At 35.7% G+C, this 20,913-nt stretch overlaps 1 protein-coding gene across 5 annotated transcripts in view; it reads left to right on the top strand.

Annotated features, from left to right (window-relative positions):
* Positions 1-10,943, top strand: part of klar (klarsicht) — a 1,308,544-nt gene extending 1,297,601 nt beyond the window's left edge. For all 5 annotated transcript variants that reach the window (XM_069829505.1, XM_069829504.1, XM_069829503.1 and 2 more), the window contains exon 23: positions 4,971-10,943. In XM_069829505.1, the coding sequence (XP_069685606.1) occupies positions 4,971-5,244 (274 nt within the window). In that variant the 3' untranslated portion in view covers positions 5,245-10,943. The remainder of the gene's footprint in view (positions 1-4,970) is intronic.
* The last annotated feature ends 9,970 nt before the right edge of the window (positions 10,944-20,913 follow it).

The raw sequence follows: 20,913 nt of genomic DNA, 5'->3' as shown, positions 1-20,913 counted from the left end.
AGGTTCAATTTTCTCCTTAAAACGCTTAGCCTTTAAACTTAAGGACATAATTTGCCAGTCTTGTTTCTCGAAAGCACTAGCGCATGCTGTTTGTTCGTAGAGTTGATTGGGTTTCGTTGGCATATGAATTATTTGATGACCTTTCAGCGCCGAGTTGCCCCCCGTGTAATCCGCTAGTAGGTACCTCAAATGAGACCCTTAAGTCATACGGTGAGAGGATTTCGCCTGGTTTGTCATCGCTGATGAGTCGTAAGTTACCAGTGGAATGCTGTAGACCAGCTGTGACCAAAACTCGAACGGCAGTGATTACACGCGAGAAACAGTCTGTGAAGTAAGGAGACGGGGGAGAGGTACTTGGCATGAAAACTACAATCAGTGGTGGTTCGTGCACTAACATTGAGTTCTTCATCAACCCGCTAATAAAAATCGCAAGCTTTGCTGCATCAGTAATGTCACTACTGTCATCAAAGCCAATATATATATATATATATATATATATATATACAGGGGCATCATTTTATTTTTACCAACATTTTTAATATCAACCTGGAGACACCGCTTGCTCCTCCACCAAGACTGGAGTTCGATGATACTGGCGTAAAACACAAATCACTCTACTAAGTATAGGATGGAAGAAAAGTAGTTCATCCATTTACGTAAACTAGGAAATATCGCGATTTTGAGTTTGATAATTTTCATTAGGTTTTTCTTTAATCAAAGTACAGTACTGTATTAAGAATAAGCGTTTTTATTCACGAAGTGAGTTATCCATGCGAACGTATTCATAATGCAGTGTATATTATACTGTCTACAGCACATTAGCGTACAATATAGAGAAAGAAGTTAAATTGAAAAACAATCATAATATGAATATTTAAACACAATTTTGAAAATGGTGGCCGTTCATTTCGATACAGGCTTCAGTTCTTTTGCTCATATTATCGCACTATAGACTATTGCATCTAATTCCAATTGCCAGTTTCGTCCTTCGTTCTAGTAACTCATGTTGAAATAATTCTGTACCTACTCTACGTACTGTGAATTCAATCTTCACTTCTGCCCGACCCGAAAATATAAAATTACTCAGACATGCTATCTACTGTCCGTCCAAGTGGTTATGCCGCAGAATTGTGAAAGGGAGGAAATCACGTGACAGTTAATTACTTAACGAGGCCCTTTTACTTAAGTTAAATTGAACAGCTGTATAATATTACGTAAACGCCCAATTCCTAAGAGAAATTAATGTTTTCAGAAAAGAGCTAAGACAGCCCAGCTTTTACAGACGGGCGAGCAGAAGCAGGTGGGGGAAATCGGGATGCGACGTAGGCAAACGGACAGTACCTGTGCGAAAATATGATTCAATATTGAAATCTCTTTCGTCACTGGAAAACGCGAACATATTTCTGGAACGTACTATACTCAGTAACTCAGTACTGCTTACTATCTGCTGTCTTGGTTCTGTGTGGAGTTGGAACTTCATTAGTAGAAGGGGTGGGAGTGAAGTACATTGAAAAACTCAGGTACAATAAAAATTGAAGTAAAAATAAAATGATGTCCCGGTGTATATATATATATATATATATATATATATATATATATTTTTATATATTCCTCATGAACAAAATCAGAAGTCTTCTGAATTCTCTTCTGGATATTTAGTCGAGAAAGCGCAGTTTTTTTTTTTCAAAATTAATTAACAACTTTCATTGGTCAAATTATTTCAGCCACCTAGATCATTACACTTTTAAAAAACTCTCCTCCGTTGGAAGGGGTTCAAAGAACGACCTATTTCGTTCACCTCTAGATAGCTGGCTTTCTCACATTCTGTTTATGTCATCTTTCTCTTCATGACGATGATTCATGGCTAATTTCAGTTCTTGGGGTTTAATAGCTCGTTTCATTACTACACTAGGACGTAAAATTTAATCCGTTTTCTATATTATTATTATTATTATTATTATTATTATTATTATTATTATTATTATTATTATTATTGTTATTATTATATCAATGACTAGTAAATAACTGATAATAAACATCAAAAGATTAAAAAAAAATTAAGATAGAGATATAGCATAGTCTAGTAATTATTTTATCCTTCAAGGGAAGACATAAGCCAATATATTCAGGCACGTATATAAGAATTATAGTATCACTTGCTGATTAATAATAATAATAATAATAATAATAATAATAAGTTATACCTGTGTATTCAGCGTAATGCCCTGTCATGTCGCTTTTATATACTACTACTAATTGAAGCGTTGAGCAAAGCAACATATTACATTTTCTCCGACAGAACAGCGAATAAATTTCTATTCCCATTCTGTACGAAACCTTCTGTTCTCCCAGAGGCAGAGGGTTTGTAGAGCGATATGGTACCGATACTGCTTACCTTCAGTACGTGAGCGAGACAGAGAGCAATGTACAGGAAACTTCCCTTACCAGTCTTTGATTTATTTTTTATTTTAGTAGGTTATTTTACGACGCTTTATCAACATCTCTGGTTATTTAGCGTCTGAATGAGATGGTGATAATGCCGGTGAAATGAATCCGAGGTCCAACACCGAAACTTACCCAGCATTTGCTCATATTAGTTGAGGGAAAACCCCGGAAAAACCTCAACCAGGTAATTTGCCCCGACCGGGAATCGAACCCGGGCCACCTGGTTTCGCGGCCACCGTTACTCCACAGGTGTGGACACCAGTCTTTGATTAGCCTACACGATGTAATCACGATACCCAGTTTGGTCACCGTTGCTGTAGACCTAGATCTCATTGAGCCAGAAGTTTTATATCTTCTTCAATAATTGGCTTAGTTGATAGCAGACAGGGGTAGGAAAACGTGACATTTGAGGCAGAGACAGCAGGCGTCTGCATACTTACGTTACCAGTAATCTTTTTTTTTTAGGTTATTTTACTATGCTTTATCTGCTGTGTTTATCTAGCGTCTGAGTGAGATGGTGATAATGCCAGCGAAATGAGTCCAGGGTCCAGCGCTGAAAGTTACCCAGCATTTGTTCTTAATTGGTTGAGGGAAAACCCTATTTAGTGATTAACTTGTCGCAGACACATCGTGTTTTGCACTGATGTATAATATTCGGCTGGATTGCATATGTTCCAAGGTACATGAACCTGTTGTACCTTCGAATACTTTACATATTCCTTCATTTTATTTTTTCCATCCTTAATAGATCTGCAAAACAGGAAAATACAGCACATACAAGAACTTGTAAAGGAATCTTCATAATTATTTCAACTATTTTTTCATTTAAAAGATTTCATTACCCAAATTTAACAAAAAAAAAAAAAAAAAATCAAATGTGAAAAGTGTTCCAAGGTACAACAGTCTCCCCTACTGTAAGAATACTAGAAAGGTTACAATGAAAATTAAAGATAATTTTTACAAGAGTAAATAAATGATTGTCATTTTCAAGAATATTTCGATTATTGTGACGTTTTGTTAAGTGACCTAAGTTCTGAACTGTCAGTCAAGTTACAGCGAGTTCAGAATATGTGCGTCAAATACGTATGCAACATCCGACGATATGATCACATATCACCGTCTTTCGCAAGTCTTTCGTGGCTCCGACTTAAAGAACGTAGAACTTTACACTCTTTGTCTTTACTCTTTCGAATTCTGCACACTTCAACACCAAATTACCTTTCGTCTCGTTTCTCTTATCCATACTCTAACCACGACGTAAATACCAGATCACTTATCTGTGGCGCGTTAAGTATACCTCTTCATAGAACATCTCGTTATTCATCATCTTTTACAGTATCCACCACGCGACAATGGAATTCCCTGTCACAAAGTATTAGGGGCTGCAGGACAATAAACACTTTTAAAAACAGCTTAAAAGATAACCTTCTTAGCATTTCACTCCAATCATACTGACTTAAACTATCACTGACTACATTGTTACTCCTTCCTTTAGACATGCATCTTGATAGTGCTGTATTTTCAAAATTGTCTCATAATAATCTCTTTGTATTATCTAACTTATTTGAAATATATTAACATTCTATGTATTTTAACTTAATTTTGATACATAATTTGTATTTCAGTGTTTGATTAATAGTTCATAGTATTTTGTTGTTTAATTCGTAAATAATTCTTGTATACATGTAGCTCTTATCTAAATTAAATTGTTGAATTCTTGTAAGTTCATACATATGTATATATACTTTTTGCTGGTTGAGTGGAAGAGAAGGCCTTACGGCCTTAACTCTGCCAGCTAAAATAAGTCATTATTGTTATTATTATTATTATTATTATTATTATTATTATTATTATTATTATTATTATTATTATTATTATTATTATAAACTACGAATATGCATTGAAAGGATCGAATTCGCAGCCATGCATGTTGGCATTTTTAATGCATCTGGAGACCAGTGGAAGAAATTTTTAATTTATATTATGGAAAAGTTTGTAATAATAATAATAATAATAATAATAATAATTATTATTATTATTATTATTATTATAAAAATTACGGCAAGGCCTAAAGCCGAAGCTGGTCTAGGGGCCCATATTTTATAAATACACCCTGACTGATGATGCTGCCACCACCACTACTACTACTGCTACTACCACTACTTACTACTACTACTACTATACTACTACTACCACTACTACTACCATTACTACCACTACTACTACCACTACCACTGCTACTACTACCACTACTACTACTACTACCACTACTACTACTACTACTACTACTACTACCACTACTACTACTACTACCACTACTACTACTACTACCACTACTACTACTACTACCACCACTATTACTACTACTACCACTACTACTACTACTACCACAACTACCACTACTACTACTACTAACACTACTACCACCACTACTACTGCTACTACTACCACTACTACTACCACCACCACCACTACTACTACTACTACTACTGCAATAGTAACGGAGTGTTCTTTATTGTTCTCAGTCGTAAGAAGAAGCTGCAGAATCAGACGGTTGATGGCCGACGACCTCTCCTCGGTGTGTCTGGAGCGGGAGACCCGGATGACGACCCGGAGCCGGGGAAGAGCCGGCCTTGGTTGTGGCGTGTCATGAGGGCCGCTCTGCCCTTCCAGATGGCCATCGTCGCACTCTTTTGTGTGGCCTGCCTGCTGGAACCACACTGCTGCGATGCCATTAACAACCTGAACCTGTCGCTCACGCCTCAGCTCCGCTATGTAAGAGGACCTCCCCCGGTCTGAACCATTGTTACCATTACCTCTGGTCATTACTGTCAACTTGGCATCTGTGATGCCCCCAACTTTAATGTTATGACGTAGAGAACAACTGACTGAAGGGACCGGGTTCCCAAAGGTTCACAACTAGAACCAGCTTCAGGTGAGTTTTCCTTCCCACAGCACCGCTTGTGCTTTGTGGAGAGCTAGAGAGTCAAATTCGTCACTTAGCAATGAAATGTACCTGGTACATTGTTTTATGGTGCTACGGGAGATCAACATATTCATTAACACATGTTGGGATTTTTCATTTATGTACCATCTTACAAATGTATCCAACGCTGGATATTTAGGTTAAAGAAATGGATGGTTTTAATATACAACAATAAGCTCATGTAACACGAAAAAAATCTAGTACAAGTTTTTTTGTAAACTATAGTACGAGCAGTTTTTAAATGCTTCATAATTTTAAACTGTAAGAAATTATATGCAGTGTCCGATTTCTTACAATATGGTCGGTAAATTTTTCGCACGGCCATAGAAACAGTGCGGTAGCCCTCAGTGTGCATGAGTAAATTGCACAATTCCTGCTACAACCAACCGAAAATGGAATACGTATTCTTTAGACCACCGCTCGTATTGTTAATTCTAACTTGTGGGCCTGTGAGAATTTTACTAGGATTATCAAAATATCTGTACTGTACTTCGTTTAAAAATTTCTGTATTTAATATTTTACGGGTATCATACATCACATTTGAATGTATTGAATAAAATTGACATAGTACATATTTTCTAGTATATTTTTAAGATTACTTTTATTTTCGGATTTCTGAAGCAAGGAAAGATCGATATTTATTTTGAATGAAACTGGCTTTCATTTATTCATTGCTCTGAATAAATACTATAATTACGAATGTTCCTATTAGCAAAAGACTTTAATGAAAAAAAAAAAGTCCGCACGGAATGCGGTATTACAATAAATATAGAATTTCAAAATGGGCGGTGGCTTTATAGAATAATTCACAAGATCACGACTTCATAATAGCTAATACTGTACAGAACTACAAGAGTTATGAAACAAGCACTGCCACTGATGCCGATGGGCGTCCTATAATTTTAGTCTGTGAGATTCGTTTTTAGCTGTAATTAACTTGAGTGAGAGAATTTGATTAATTATTGATGGCCTCACAGTCAAAAAATTTGGTTAATCAAAGTTCATATGTATAATAAATTCTGTGAATTGTGTTCATACAAAATGAAGATACATATTTATATATTATATTAAATAATTACCGGTATTTAATTATGTACGGATATAATTTTATTATGTATATATAAGACTTCTAAGAATCGTATGTAGTTTTCGTGAAATGCATGTTGTAAATCACTTGTAAAAAATATTTTGATTTTCTAGACTAGCGGTATATAAATTTTGAAATCAATGGGTTGAGTTTTCTAATTAAGGAATTGCTCAAAGACGATCACTACGATAGTGCAAGAGAACTGCCTTTCTACGTAACAGTACCATATTCCAGAACTTTGGCTGATCCAACGTTCTAGAACACATAGAGATAAAGAAGATCAGTCAGTAGTGGCTTTTAAATAATTGCAAATAATGTGTGTGTAGATGAGGAAAACGTGTTGTGAAGTAGTCACCTATTCAGAGTATTTTATGTCCTTCTCTCAGCTAAGCTATGAAGCTAATATTTCACACTATATTTAGCGTCCTCTCGAATGAGGACCAGGGAAAGGCAAAGAGGCTGAGTAGTTAAGTTGAAGAGAAAATATATCCAATACCGACTGTGACGTAATGCATAGATAATTCACTGCACTTCTAGAGAAAGTAACATCGAAGAATAGTGAACTTATTTTATGCCTGTAATTATGATAAGAAGATCCTTGTTCACTAAGTCCCAACTCTGAAGTGGCTCACGAGAACCCTTCGTGTACTCCAAGAAGTTGATAAAGGTTGTCTGTTGCATAATGCAGCAAGGTTGTAGCAGTTCTCTATGAAATGAGCTTGATTTAATGGCAAACAAATATTTCGTCGTGAAGGACAACTTGATTTGAGATTGCATCATGATGTATGTAACATTTAAAGATTAACAACGATATATTGTAGGAATATATTGTTATATGGCATGAGACATGATTGAAGACAGAAGATCAATGGAAGTATCTTGTAAATTGCTAAACCCAGGGTCTTTTCCAGCTTTTAATTAAATGTGGTCAGCCAAAAAGGTTTTTGATTGATACATTTGGCATCCTGGCTGAGATTTGAAGTCTACACCTCCCAATATGAGACTAACCTAAGTTGACATTTGCCATCTTTTTCATCCACAACATGATCGAACTGGAGTAGAAGGCTTAATAAAATGAAATATGAGAAATGACTCATGTCTTACTCAAATAACACGATTTGATGTGACTACTGAAGACGTTACCATGCAAAGATTAACAGCGAAACATTGTAGAAATATGATGTTATATAACATAAGACATGATTGAAGACGTGAGAGAATTGGAATTATCTTGTAAATTTGTAAATCCAGGGTCTTTTCCAGCTTTTAATTAAATGTGGTCAACCAAAAAGGTTTTTGATTGATACATTTGGCATCCTGGCTGAGATTTGAAGTCTACACCTCCCAATATGAGACTAACCTAAGTTGACATTTGCCATCTTTTTCATCCACAACATGATCGAACTGAAGTAGAAGGCTTAATAAAATAAAATATGAGAAACATCTCATGTCTAACTCAAATAACACGATTTGCTGTGACCTTACTGATGGCATTACTGTTGAGACCAAAAAGGAATATCATGTACAATGACGCAGCGAGCTTGTCATTTCTACGCAAATATAGAGGAGAAAAATCTGAAAGGATATAAGGCATTTCTCGAATTACTTCTGTCAAGTGTGACTTTATTTAGCCTGAGCGACGAAATACCAGAGGGGCTCAAGGTTAATCCACGTGAGACATGACAAACTAGTATGTTAATTTTTTGGTATCGTGAGTGATGGCCAAACTTTCCCGATTTGACAGTACATTTACCACTTGTGTAATGTACTACTGATGTCAGTGAGTGAGTTGTCAGTCAGTAGCTGCTGGTGTCGTAGGGTAAGTGGAGGAAAACTGTTCATCCAGTGTTTCAACACTTATCCACAACCAGTAACTCATGCCTTGGTGTGACCGCATTATTATTTATTTCACAAACTCTGCTAGTGAATTCCAAACGATAACAAAATAAAAAAATAAGTGCAATATCACGACAGATTTGTTTGAGGTTGTAGGAAACTGAAAATTTTCCAACGCAAAAGCGTTTTGTTGATGGAATATTAAATTATTTTTTTAATATATATCTGTAGGAGAGAATTCGTAGATAGTTCTAGTTCAATACGTTTGGAATTCATGTAAACGCAGTCTGCTTGTTTCTGTGTGAAGACATTGCTACATTATTTTTATAAGGTAAATATTAAACTAGTTAATATATTCCACTAACAAATATATTGTGTCAGTTGCATGTCTTTGCCGGTAACATCTTTGTCTTGCAACACCGAGGAAAGTCGATGATCCTTCAGAGTCCTGTGGAGTCATCGCCATCTCGGTAGATGCAAAACTAAGATAAGAGGCGGCATTTAGGTAGTTACCTGTAGGTGATAGTGACTTGTGCCTATTAATTTATGAAAAGGGTTTTCAGGAATAATCTCTCAGAATCTTATGATCAGGAAATTCATATCAGATCATAGCTACGATCTCAGTTAAGAACGTTGTCGTAATAAAAGAACAGAACTTGCCTATATGTAAAGTTGACATTCCAGACAGAAATGTTATTTACAATAAATAATATAATAACATATTTTGAGATGAATATATTACCTGAAATAGGGTCTCCAGGTACCACCGTAACGTCTAATGCTAATTGAAATTGCATGGCTATCATTTCAGAAGAACGCGTTGGCAAAATTGTACTTTCACACTTGACGTGTGGTAGCAGCATTATCACCGGTTCATAATGTGTCACTTGTTTTATTTCCTGAATGTAATAGTCAAAGTGTCCAGGGAGAAAGGATCTCCAAAGTATTGGAACAAGACAGCGATTTATACCCGTTTGGTTTGATTCCTAAACGAACCAGACAAATTAACTACGTGTATATTACATTAATATATTAATAGTTTACCTGATAACTGACCTGTCAACACATTTTCCGTGTGTTGACAATTGCTCCATTTTTTTTGGAGAAATACGTGGCTTAGGTGTGTACTATACCCATTTATTGCAACGTTTTAACTTCTGTCAGCCAGTCAAAAGATGTTTGGTAATATTAAGAAAATAATACACTTATTTCCGTGTTTTACAGTTACCTGGATCTTGTGTTTTTCCTTCGTGAAGAGGGTAAAAACTATATATACCAGGCAGTGAAAGATCTTTACTGAAGTCTAAATATTACTATTCGTTGTTCTGTGTTAAAAAAAAAACTTGCCTGTATTTAGCTGGCAGTATATGGAGATCATTTCTCAGACTTACATAGATTTAGAATTTTTTTATATAGTTATGAGTGTTCTCGGTAGCTAGATATACTGTACGTAAGACTTTTTATAGACTAGGCACAGGTATATTATACCATGTAATTTAGGAACCGAATAATCACATTCGTTATATTACTGATTTCAGTGTGTTACAACTTCATATTTGGTAAGTACAGGACAAAATCGTTTTTTATAATATGTCTCATTCAACAAAGAGCATGGAGTTATTTGCCAAGATGGAAGAACAGCAACTTTGATATTTATTTACAAAGTTCTGAATTATATTCTAATTTGATATATTTTTTTTAGAAATGCACAGAAATTTTAAAATGTTGTTATGCATTTATTTATTATACGTACGATGATTTTGAAAAAAAAAATGCATTTTTAACTTTTTCTTGTCGGAGAACATTAAAGAACATACGAATGTGATTACCTCTATACGTATGTACACAAACATTTTTAAAATGAAATGGTCACAAACCACTAAACTTGCAACCAAATGTTTGGTGTACGTACGATATTAATATTGTTTTGTTCGAAATGTTGGTTGGATTTATGTTTAATATGAGAATAATTATATTTTTTTGCGAGAGAAAATTCAATTGGTACCTGTTTTCTATTATGTGTAAAGCATATGAAAATTTTTCTATAGATGCTGATTTTGTGCATCGATCAATGGACATTTAATAGATTCCTTCTCACTTAATTTAGACCCGTTGTGAGAGAATACAGTTCTTTCAAACGTTCGGGTTTTTAGAGAAACTTTAAGAATTTGCATCACAAGCTATTATTATCATTTACCATTTATTCCTTATTTAGACTTCAGAATATTTCATGGTAATTTGACAATGGTGTTAAAAGGTGCAGTACTTCAATATAATTAGTTCACGTTATTGAAAGCAAATTTTCAAATATGTTAGCTATAGAACGATTGAAAATGAAGTCTTGTGATCAGCTTCAACGCCTGATTTATTATTATTTGGCGTGAATTATACACTAGTTACCTATGTTATTTAAATTAATACAAAATAATGTGTTATCATTTATCAATATTGATTGATCATGAAGTAGGCACAATCATAATTTTTGACTGATTTACGTGATTATACATTATTTCGTATCAAAATCGAAGTAAAGCTACGGGAAAACATGTATTGTGGAAGGAATTATTAATAAATATTTTAAACCAAAATACTGTATTTGTATTTAAATCCCCTTTTCAAAACTCTAGTCCTGTATCCTTTTTAATCTTCCGAGATTTGTATTCTGAACTTGTGTACTAAGTAACTGGTATTTTTTTCAGGTTCGTATTATATAAAGTGAGGTGTAAAGGATGGAATCTTAATGTGAATATAATTTAAACAAAATAATGTATATGACAATTAGAGCAACAAATCGCCCTATTACTAGTAAAACCATTTAAGTCCAGTAATGCAGCAATTAAAAACAGCAATTAAAACTATTAATCATCAGTGTGGTTTTAGGCGTAATAGATCAACTATTGACCAGATATTTTGTATTCGACAGATAATGGAGAAAAAATGGGAGTATAAGGGTATAGTGAATCAGTTAGCCATAGATTTGAAAAAGACATATGACTCGGTTAAGAGAGAAGTTTTATATGATATTTTTATGGAATTTGGTATTCCCAAGAAACTAGTTCAATTAATTAAAATGTGTCTCAGTGAAACATACAGCAGAGTTCGTATAGGTCAGTTTCTGTCAGATGCTTTTCCAATTCACTGTGGGCTGAAGCAAGGAGATGCACTATCACCTTTACTTTTTAACTTTGCTCTAGAGTATGCCATTAGGAATGTTCAAGATAACAGAGAGGGTTTGGAATTGAACGGGTTACATCAGCTGCTTGTCTATGCGGATGACGTGAATATGTTAGGAGAAAATCCCCAAACGATTAGGGAAAACACGGGAATTTTACTTGAAGCAAGTAAAGCGATAGGTTTGGAAGTAAATCCCGAAAAGACTAAGTATATGATTATGTCTCGTGACCAGAATATTGTACGAAATGGAAATATACAAATTGGAAATTTATCTTTTGAAGAAGTGGAGAAATTCAAATATCTGGGAGCAACAGTAACAAATATAAATGACACTCTGGAGGAAATTAAACACAGAATAAATATGGGAAATGCCTGTTATTATTCGGTTGGGAAACTTTTATCATCCAGTATGTTGTCAAAAAATCTGAAAGTTAGAATTTATAAAACAGTTATATTACCGGTTGTTGTTTATGGTTGTGAAACTTGGACTCTCACTCTGAGAGGAACATAGGTTAAGGGTGTTTGAGAATAAGGTGCTTAGGAAAATATTTGGGGCTAAGAGGGATGAAGTTACAGGAGAATGGAGAAAGTTACACAACGCAGAACTGCACGCATTGTATTCTTCACCTGACATATTTAGGAACATTAAATCCAGACGTTTGAGATGGGCAGAGCATATAGCACGTATGAGCGAATCCAGAAATGCGTACAGAGTGTTAGTTGGGAGGCCGGAGGGAAAAAGACCTTTGGGGAGGCCGAGATGTAGATGGGAAGATAATATTAAAATGGATTTGAGGGAGGTGGGATATGATGGTAGAGACTGGATTAATCTTGCTCAGGATAGGGACCAATGGCGGGCTTATGTGAGGGCGGCAGTGAACCTCCGGGTTCCTTAAAAGCCAGTAAGTAAGTAATTAAAACTATTAATGCACGAAAAATCATAATAAATTCTTTAAATAAGATATTGGGTTTGTTGCCTACAACATTTCGGACTTATTGGATTTTACTAGAATACAGCGCACGGAAAGCCAAGTCGGAGACTGTACTTAACTTATTTTACACAAAAAGTGGACTTAGTTTTACTGGTAATAGGACGAAATTAAGATTGTGTTGGGGACAATTACGTATTCTGTCGTATACGTCAGCGCTCCACGATTGTGTACTGTTTGCAAATCACGTAAGCATAAGCATGAAAGTTTGTAGTTTACGAACTTTCATGTTAACGTCTAACGGCAATGTTTATGTGAATCATTGTGAATGATCCCATTTAATAACCTGGCCCCAAACTTCTGTGTTTATGTTACGGTTATGTTTAATTTTCATTGTGAATGGGCCTTAACATCACTTCATTTATTTACATTTTAAGGGGAGAGGATTATATTTTTTTAAACTTTTTTCCTATTTGGTGTAAATTATTAATTTTTTGAATGTATAGAGCTCATAGCTGTGGCAACTCAACCAAATAAAAATATTTTGAAAAAAAAAAATATTTGGGGGCTCAAATTGGAAAAAAATATACCCAATGCAGGATTGTACTAAAACCGATCGGATCTAAACCGTTTTTAAAAATAGATTCAAACAGTTTTTGCAGTGTTCTACAAACTGTCTGTAATAGAATTATGATATTAGTCCCTACGTTTGTAAAATAAACAATTAAAATTCAGTAACAATTTTCTGATTTCTTTTCTTGCAAACAAACGGACGTATTTTTAAAATGAAATCAAGTAACAAAATTCTGTTACAGAGAAAAGTTTCCTAATAGTCTAAATAATATATGTTCTAAATTTCATGCATGTATCTTTAATAGTTCAGAAATTATATCCATTTTGTCTGGCAATGTAGCAAAAAAAAAATGAAGTTGCTGGAAACCGATAAAAGCGGGCGTGTGATTTAAAAATCCATAGCGCAGGAAGTTTAAAAATGACGTTTCAACATCCGATTAGGGGACCCAAAAACCCATAAAATATTATGCAATGCATTCCACACATATCAAAGGGTATTTTAAAGAAAACATTTTTTTTTTTTAATTTAATTTACCGGAAACAACAATTAAAGTGGGCGAGTGATTTAAAAATCCATAACGCACTAAGTTTAAAAATGGCGTTCCACACATATCACAGAGTATTTTAAGGAATATTTTTCTTTTTGAAAATTTAGTCATTTTTCATCAAAAATACCATCCTCTCCCCTTAAATAAGTTATATTTTTGCGTGATTAATATTGTATTCTATCTTCACGGATGGACCCACTGTACATCGTGCTATGATTACATGTTTGTCATTCCTCATGTGCTAACATTTACTAAGCACGATGATACACAGTTTATTTTGTGTTGCAGTATCAATTCGCTGTTGCATATTTCCAGTTTTGGTTCCGTTATTTTATTGTTATATTTGTTGTTTAAATTTTATTGATGAAGTTACAGGAGAATGGAGAAAGTTACACAACACAGAACTGCACGCATTGTTTTCTTCACCTGACATGATTAGGAACATTAAATCCAGACGTTTGAGATGGACAGAGCATGTAGCACATATGGGCGAATCCAGAAATGCTTATAGACTGTTAGTTGGGAGGCCGGAGGGAAAAAGACCTTTGGCGAGGCCGAGACGTAGATGGGAGGATAGTATTAAAATGGATTTGAGGGAGATGGGATATAATGATAGAGACTGGATTAATATTGCACAGGATAGGGACCAATGGCGGGTTTATGTGAGGGTGGCAATGAACCTGCGGGTTCCTCAAAACCCATTTGTAAGTTATTTTATTTGTTAGCATTTCAATAGAATAGTAATATGCGTTACAAGAGCGGTATGTTGAAGTTTTCATGTTCGAGGAAAAGATTGAAAAAGCGAAACGTAGTTGAGCTTTTTTAATTTCCAAGAATTGAAAGAAAACATACCGCTCGTGTATCGTACATTATTTTGTGCGAAGATCGTTTATTACATACCTGAAAGAGGAATTTATAATTAGGTGCAACGAAATCTCCATCTTGGTGTCTGTTCAATGACGGAAAATTTGCAAAACAAAAATATCTATCTTCAACATTGTTGCTTTAAAATGTTTTCTGTGTTTACTATACTCCAGCAGGCCGTGATATACGTCTGTCTTTTTTTTTCCCCCCAGTCTATGATGAGTCTGGAATCTTGTTGATTTTTTCACGGCTTCCTTAATGTTACTTGCATCACGAATGCAGGAACTTTAGTGGAGTTGTAGAGTTTACTTAATTTTTGCAAATATTTAAAAACAATAATTAACAGTGCAATTTATGTGAAATTGCAGTGGTAAGTTTCCAATTTATAATTATTACTATATTGAACGTCTCTAAAAATAATATGTTAAAAGCCTAAAGCAGTGAAATCAATATGTCACTTAAGCGGTAAGAAGAGGGAAATTGTTGTGTGTGTTAGGTTGGGAATACTGAACGTGGAATTTTAGACTTTCCGCCGATTGGTTTTGTGCGGAAACGAAGTAAATACGCACGATCTCGCACAAACTAATCTTGTGAGAATGCATTTATAATAATTTCTATGTTAACTTAGTTATAGCACCTATACAATATATTTATCTAAATAAAAATAATGTATCAGTAGATAAGTTATAGTGAGGTGATTGAGTGATGATTCCAATTAAGCAACTGAAAGATGACGGCATTGTACTTTAACGTCGCCATGAATTAAACGACCTTTGTCAATTCAGTGCTTATAACCCATATATTTTAAATTTTGTTTTCAAAGAAGTAGGGTAATTGAATAGTTGACAATTTAGTATCGCATAAGTGTGTGTACAGCAGAGTTCGTATAGGTCAGTTTCTGTCAGATGCGTTTCTAATTCACTGTAGGCTAAAGCAAGGAGATGCACTATCACCTTTACTTTTTAACTTCGCTCTAGAATATGCCATTAGGAAAGTCCAGGATAACAGAGAGGGTTTGGAATTGAACGGGTTACATCAGCTGCTTGTCTATGCGGATGACGTGAATATGTTAGGAGAAAATCCACAAATGATTAGGGAAAACACGGGAATTTTATTGGAAGCAAGTAAAGAGATAGGTTTGGAAGTAAATCCCGAAAAGACTAAGTATATGATTATGTCTCGTGACGAGAATATTGTACGAAATGGAAATATAAAAATTGGAAATTTATCTTTTGAAGAGGTGGAGAAGTTCAAATATCTTGGAGCAACAGTAACAAATATAAATGATATTCGGGAGGAAATTAAACACAGAATAAATATGGGAAATGCCTGTTGTTATTCGGTTGAGAATCATCCAGTCTGCTGTCAAAAACTCTGAAAGTTAGAATTTATAAAACAGTTATATTACCGGTTGTTCTTTATGGTTGTGAAACTTGGATTCTCACTTTGAGAGAGGAACATAGGTTAAGGGTGTTTGAGAATAAGGTGCTTAGGAATATATTTGGGGCTAAAAGCGATTAAGTTACAGGAGAATGGAGAAAGTTACACAACGCAGAACTTCACGCATTGTATTCTTCACCTAACATAATTAGGAACATTAAATCCAGACGTATGAGATGGGCAGGGCATGTAGCACGTATGGGCGAATTCAGAAATGCATATAGAGTGTTAGTTGGGAGGCCGGAGGGAAAAAGACCTTTAGGGAGATCGAGACGTAGATGGGAAGATAATATTAAAATGGATTTGAGGGAGGTGGGATATGATGATAGAGAATGGATTAATCTTGCTCAGGATAGGGACCAATGGCGGGCTTATGTGAGGGCGGCAATGAACCTCCGGGTTCCTTAAAAGCCAGTAAGTAAGTGTGTCCAGTTTTTTTATTTTCAAAGTCTGATCACCCTGGACTCCCGAGAACCGACTGAGAAGAATTAGGGAATTCTTAAACTGAATAAAAACAGCAGACATGTTTGAAGATCAAGCCCTGAGGCCCCAGAATATGCAGCGAGCGCTGTTAGTACATTCGTTAATGAAGTCCGTTGACTGTAAGAGCCATTTCTTTGTTGGATTTAAGATTGTATTCACGATGAACGCGCAGACGGAAAAAAAGTCTCAATGGGCCATGTTTTCCCACTAGTAACCGTACGATGCACCTTAGCAATCTTGAATACGTGACGTCGGGGACGGAGATTTTTAACAAACCAACAGAAAGCTTAAAAAAAAAAAGAGAATGAAAAATATAAGGGAATGGCGGGAAACAAAAAAAAAAAATATCTTATCTCTTATTTCCGGCTCGGGTACTGCCGTGCATTTCAAGATGCCGCCTTAGCATCATAAAGGCCTCCGCGGTGCATATCGGGTCCCCGCCTCGCATTTGCATGGCCTGTCTTGCACCTGGATGCTGGCCAACACAGAGATGTACGCGGAGAATCACTAACTAGGCAGGTGACGCTTAAATGTCTGAAATATAATAATAATAATAATAATAATAATAATAATAATAATAATACTAATACTTACTTACTGGCCTTTAAGGAACCCGGAGGTTCATTGCCGCCCTCACATAAGCCCGCCATTGGTCCCTATCCTGAGCAAGATTAATCCAGTCTCTACCATCATATCCCACCTCCCTCAAATCCATTTTAATATTATCTTCCCATCTACGTCTCGGCCTCCCTAAAGGTATTTTTCCCTCCGGCCTCCCAACTAACACTCTGTACGCATTTCTGGATTCGCTCATACGTACTACATGCCCTGCCCATCTCATATTTCTGGATTTAATGTTAATAATTATGTCAGGTGAAGAATACAATGCGTACAGTTCTGTGTTGTGTAACTTTCTCCATTCTCCTGTAACTTCATCCTTCTTAGCCCCAAATATTTTCCTAAGCATCTTATTCTCAAACACCCTTAACCTATGTTCCTGTCTCAAATTGAGAGTCCAAGTTTCACAACCATACAGAACAACCAGTAATATAACTGTCTTATAAATTCTTACTTTCACATTTTTTGACAGCAGACTGGATGATAAGAGCTTCTCAACTGAATAATAACAGACATTTCCCATATTTATTCTGTGTTTAATTTCCTTCCGAATATCATTTATATTTGTTACTGTTGCTCCCAGGTATTTGAATTTTTCCACTTCTTCAAAGGATAAATCTCCAATTTTTATATTTCCATTTCGTACAATATTCTGGTCACGAGACATAATCATATACTTTGTGTTTTCGGGGTTTACTTCCAAACCTATCTCTTTACTTGCTTCCAGTAAAATTCCCGTGTTTTCCCTAATCGTTTGTGTATTTTCTCCTAACATATTCACGTTATCCGCATAGACAAGCAGCTGATGTAACCCGTTCAATTCCAAACCCTCTCTGTTATCTTGGACTTTCCTAACGGCATACTCTAGAGCAAAGTTAAAAAGTAAAGGTGATAATGCATCTCCTTGCTTTAGCCCACAGTGAATTGGAAACGCATCTGACAGAAACTCACCGGTACGGACTCTGCTGTACGTTTCACTAAGACACATAGCCTAGCCTCAGATATCAGCTATAAATTTTCAGGGTGGAAGCGAAGTAATCCTGGAGATTTTCAGAGCGAATAGCTCATGTCGTATGTAAAAAAAAAAGTGTAATACCATATTGATGGAAAAGGCTATAATTTTCTGAGAAAAAAATGTTTGTTCCCAAGTGTTAAACACCTCTTATTCGATAACTATTGTGAGTAGGATCGTGATTTTTATTCATATCTATTAAGAATCATTTATCCCTCTGGCGTATTTTAATAACGTGGACGGTTTTCGTGTAAATGTAATTTAAAAACCACTAATTTGAAGCCACTGAACGAAGCAACCACATTGCAACAATGTAGCCGGAAAGGAAGATGGGAAGTAGTTTACTAAGGCAGACAAACCTGAGATCGTTGACCTCTTACATCTATATTACGAGAAGAAAAAACGGTGTGTTAGCAGCAATGTTGCCACACTGCTGAAACTTTCAACACAATTTTCTAATTAACCTTCGATTTAATCACAAAACGTAATAAAGGTTTTCTTCTCATTTGAGTGTACCCTATCGTCCCTTTCAGTGTGCAAGATTATTTCACTTTCACCCTGAATAATTTGAGTGATAAAATAGACGAATATAGAATAAACTAGTATCGGAATATGTATGATAAGAACTTTCTTGTGTTAAATTTTAACGGACCTTGTTAACATGTTTCGACCTATTTTCGGTCATCTTCGGAACTGGTCGTCGTTGGTCTTGGCGCCTCTTGTTTCCTGTGTGGGTGCGTTCGTAGTGTAGAGTCAAAGAGTGTATGTTTTTGAAATTGAGTTGTGTGTTGAGAATATCGTTGGGGTGTGTTTTCGTGTCTGTATATTTCATATTTTCTAGTGTGTTGAGTTTCTGGAACTAGAACAATATGAAATCTACATACACACGAAAACACACCCCAATGATATTCTCAACACATAACTCAATTTCAAAACACATACACTCTTTGATTCTACACTACGAACTCACCCACACAGGAAACAAGAGGCGACAAGACCAACAACGACCAGTTCCGAAGATGACCGAAAATAGGTCGAAACATGTTAACAAGGTACGTTAAAATTTAACACAAGAAAGTTCTTATCATACATATTCCGAAGTGATACAGTGTTAAAAGTTGTGTAATCAAAATGTATAAACTAGTATCATCATGTATGTATAATGCAAGACGATAATAAGGTATGGACCCAGAGGATACAGAGAACCTGGACTATCAATAACTCGCTAGAGATAATCTATTTCTACAGAAGACGGGGCAGGCCAATATGCCTAAACCTTATCAGTGCTACAAGAAGAAGGAAATGTCCCTTTCAAAAATTTTGCTTTCGGAATAATGCCATTCGGAGGAATGATTGGGTTCCATAGAACACAACTGTAATCGAACCTCGATCTTTGTGTTCAGGCTGATGTCTAAACTCGTGGCTTCTTTTGACGTTTCAATGATTGATCTTCCTTGCCGAAGTCACGTGCCTTATTTTGAGAGATATCAATCAACACACAGCATCACAGATTTCGTAATGACAATGCCTAGCCGACCAGCCGCCAGAGATAAGCGTCTGGGGAGATATTGGATAGAGTCCAGTAGAAGATGTGGGAACTACAAAGTGTCGTGATAGATGACGTCACGTCCGTGACATATCGTGACGTGTACTTCCGCCGCGTTTATACCGGACGGACGGACAGACGGAAGGGTCTTTGAACTTCAGGGTCGAGTAGGGTCATTGGACATGTTCAGTAGCTCCCAAATATGGCCCATCCTTTGTTTACAGAACGTGGATAATTGTTTATTCATTACATTATGGAGGGAATTATGGCACGATAATCTTGGAGGTGTTAACATCATCATTGACAATTAAATAGTAAGCTATATTTTTAGCTCCGTCCATGAATGGCTCGCACTTCGTGTCTTCTGTCTCCAGAAGCACGTGAGTCTATTAGATCTATGCAGACAATTTTTTTCAGCCACTCTTATGTTATTAAAACGCCAGAAAATTGGAAACCGGAATTCACAAAGATCTCAAGTTCATTTAAGTATACATATTTTGTGGAGAAAAAAAAACTATAGGCTATAGGCTTGCAATATAATAGTAGTGAAATAAATATTTTTTTCACAGTTAGGAGTAAAATTTGCATTGGAACCTAAACGTTAGAACAGGTAAACTCATTTAAATATTTAGGTTATAATTTGGCATATTTACCTGTTACTGATATATCTGAAAATATTCAACATTTTAATGGAGCCTTAAGAACCATCAACCAGGTTTTCACAACCACGAAAACCCAAAAACATACCAGGTTAAAAGCATATAAAGTTCTAGCAAGACCTGTCCTCATGTATGGTAGTGAGGCCTGGACTGTCCGAAACTCAGATGTTCAACGCCTAACAACTGCGGAAATGAGATTTCTAAGGAGGACTGCCGGCTACAGCTTGCTTGGCCACAAAAGGAATGAACTAATTATAAAAGAATTGGAAATTACACCTATTTATGAACATCTCAACCACAATAGACAAAAATGGCTTAACAATGTCAATAGATCACATATTCATTATATATGAGGTCTCGCCTATCTCACTGAATATTACACGACTACTATGAAGTAGCCAATGTGTATTATTACCATTTTAATTCGAGAAAAATGGTAATAATGTCAATATAATGGACCGTTCCAGACTCCCAAGACAAATTCTCCGCTATATACCATATGGAAGACGATCTTTGGGACCCCCCCTGAAAAGATGAACGGAGACCGTAACAGGCCACTAGGCCTAATACCTGCAAGGGCGATGATGTTGATGATATTTTTTCACTATCGTGTTTTTTTGCTGTATTTACAGGTATTGCTGTTAGGCCTTGAAAGTTAGAATTCCTACACATAACATAACATTCTTTATAACATAAAATTATATTTAAATAG

This window comes from Periplaneta americana, chromosome 6 (genome assembly GCF_040183065.1).
Source record: "Periplaneta americana isolate PAMFEO1 chromosome 6, P.americana_PAMFEO1_priV1, whole genome shotgun sequence".
Classification (NCBI taxonomy): Eukaryota; Metazoa; Arthropoda; class Insecta; order Blattodea; family Blattidae; genus Periplaneta; species Periplaneta americana.
The sequence above is the reverse complement of the archived record's forward strand: the minus strand, read 5'-3'. Positions and strand labels throughout refer to the sequence as shown.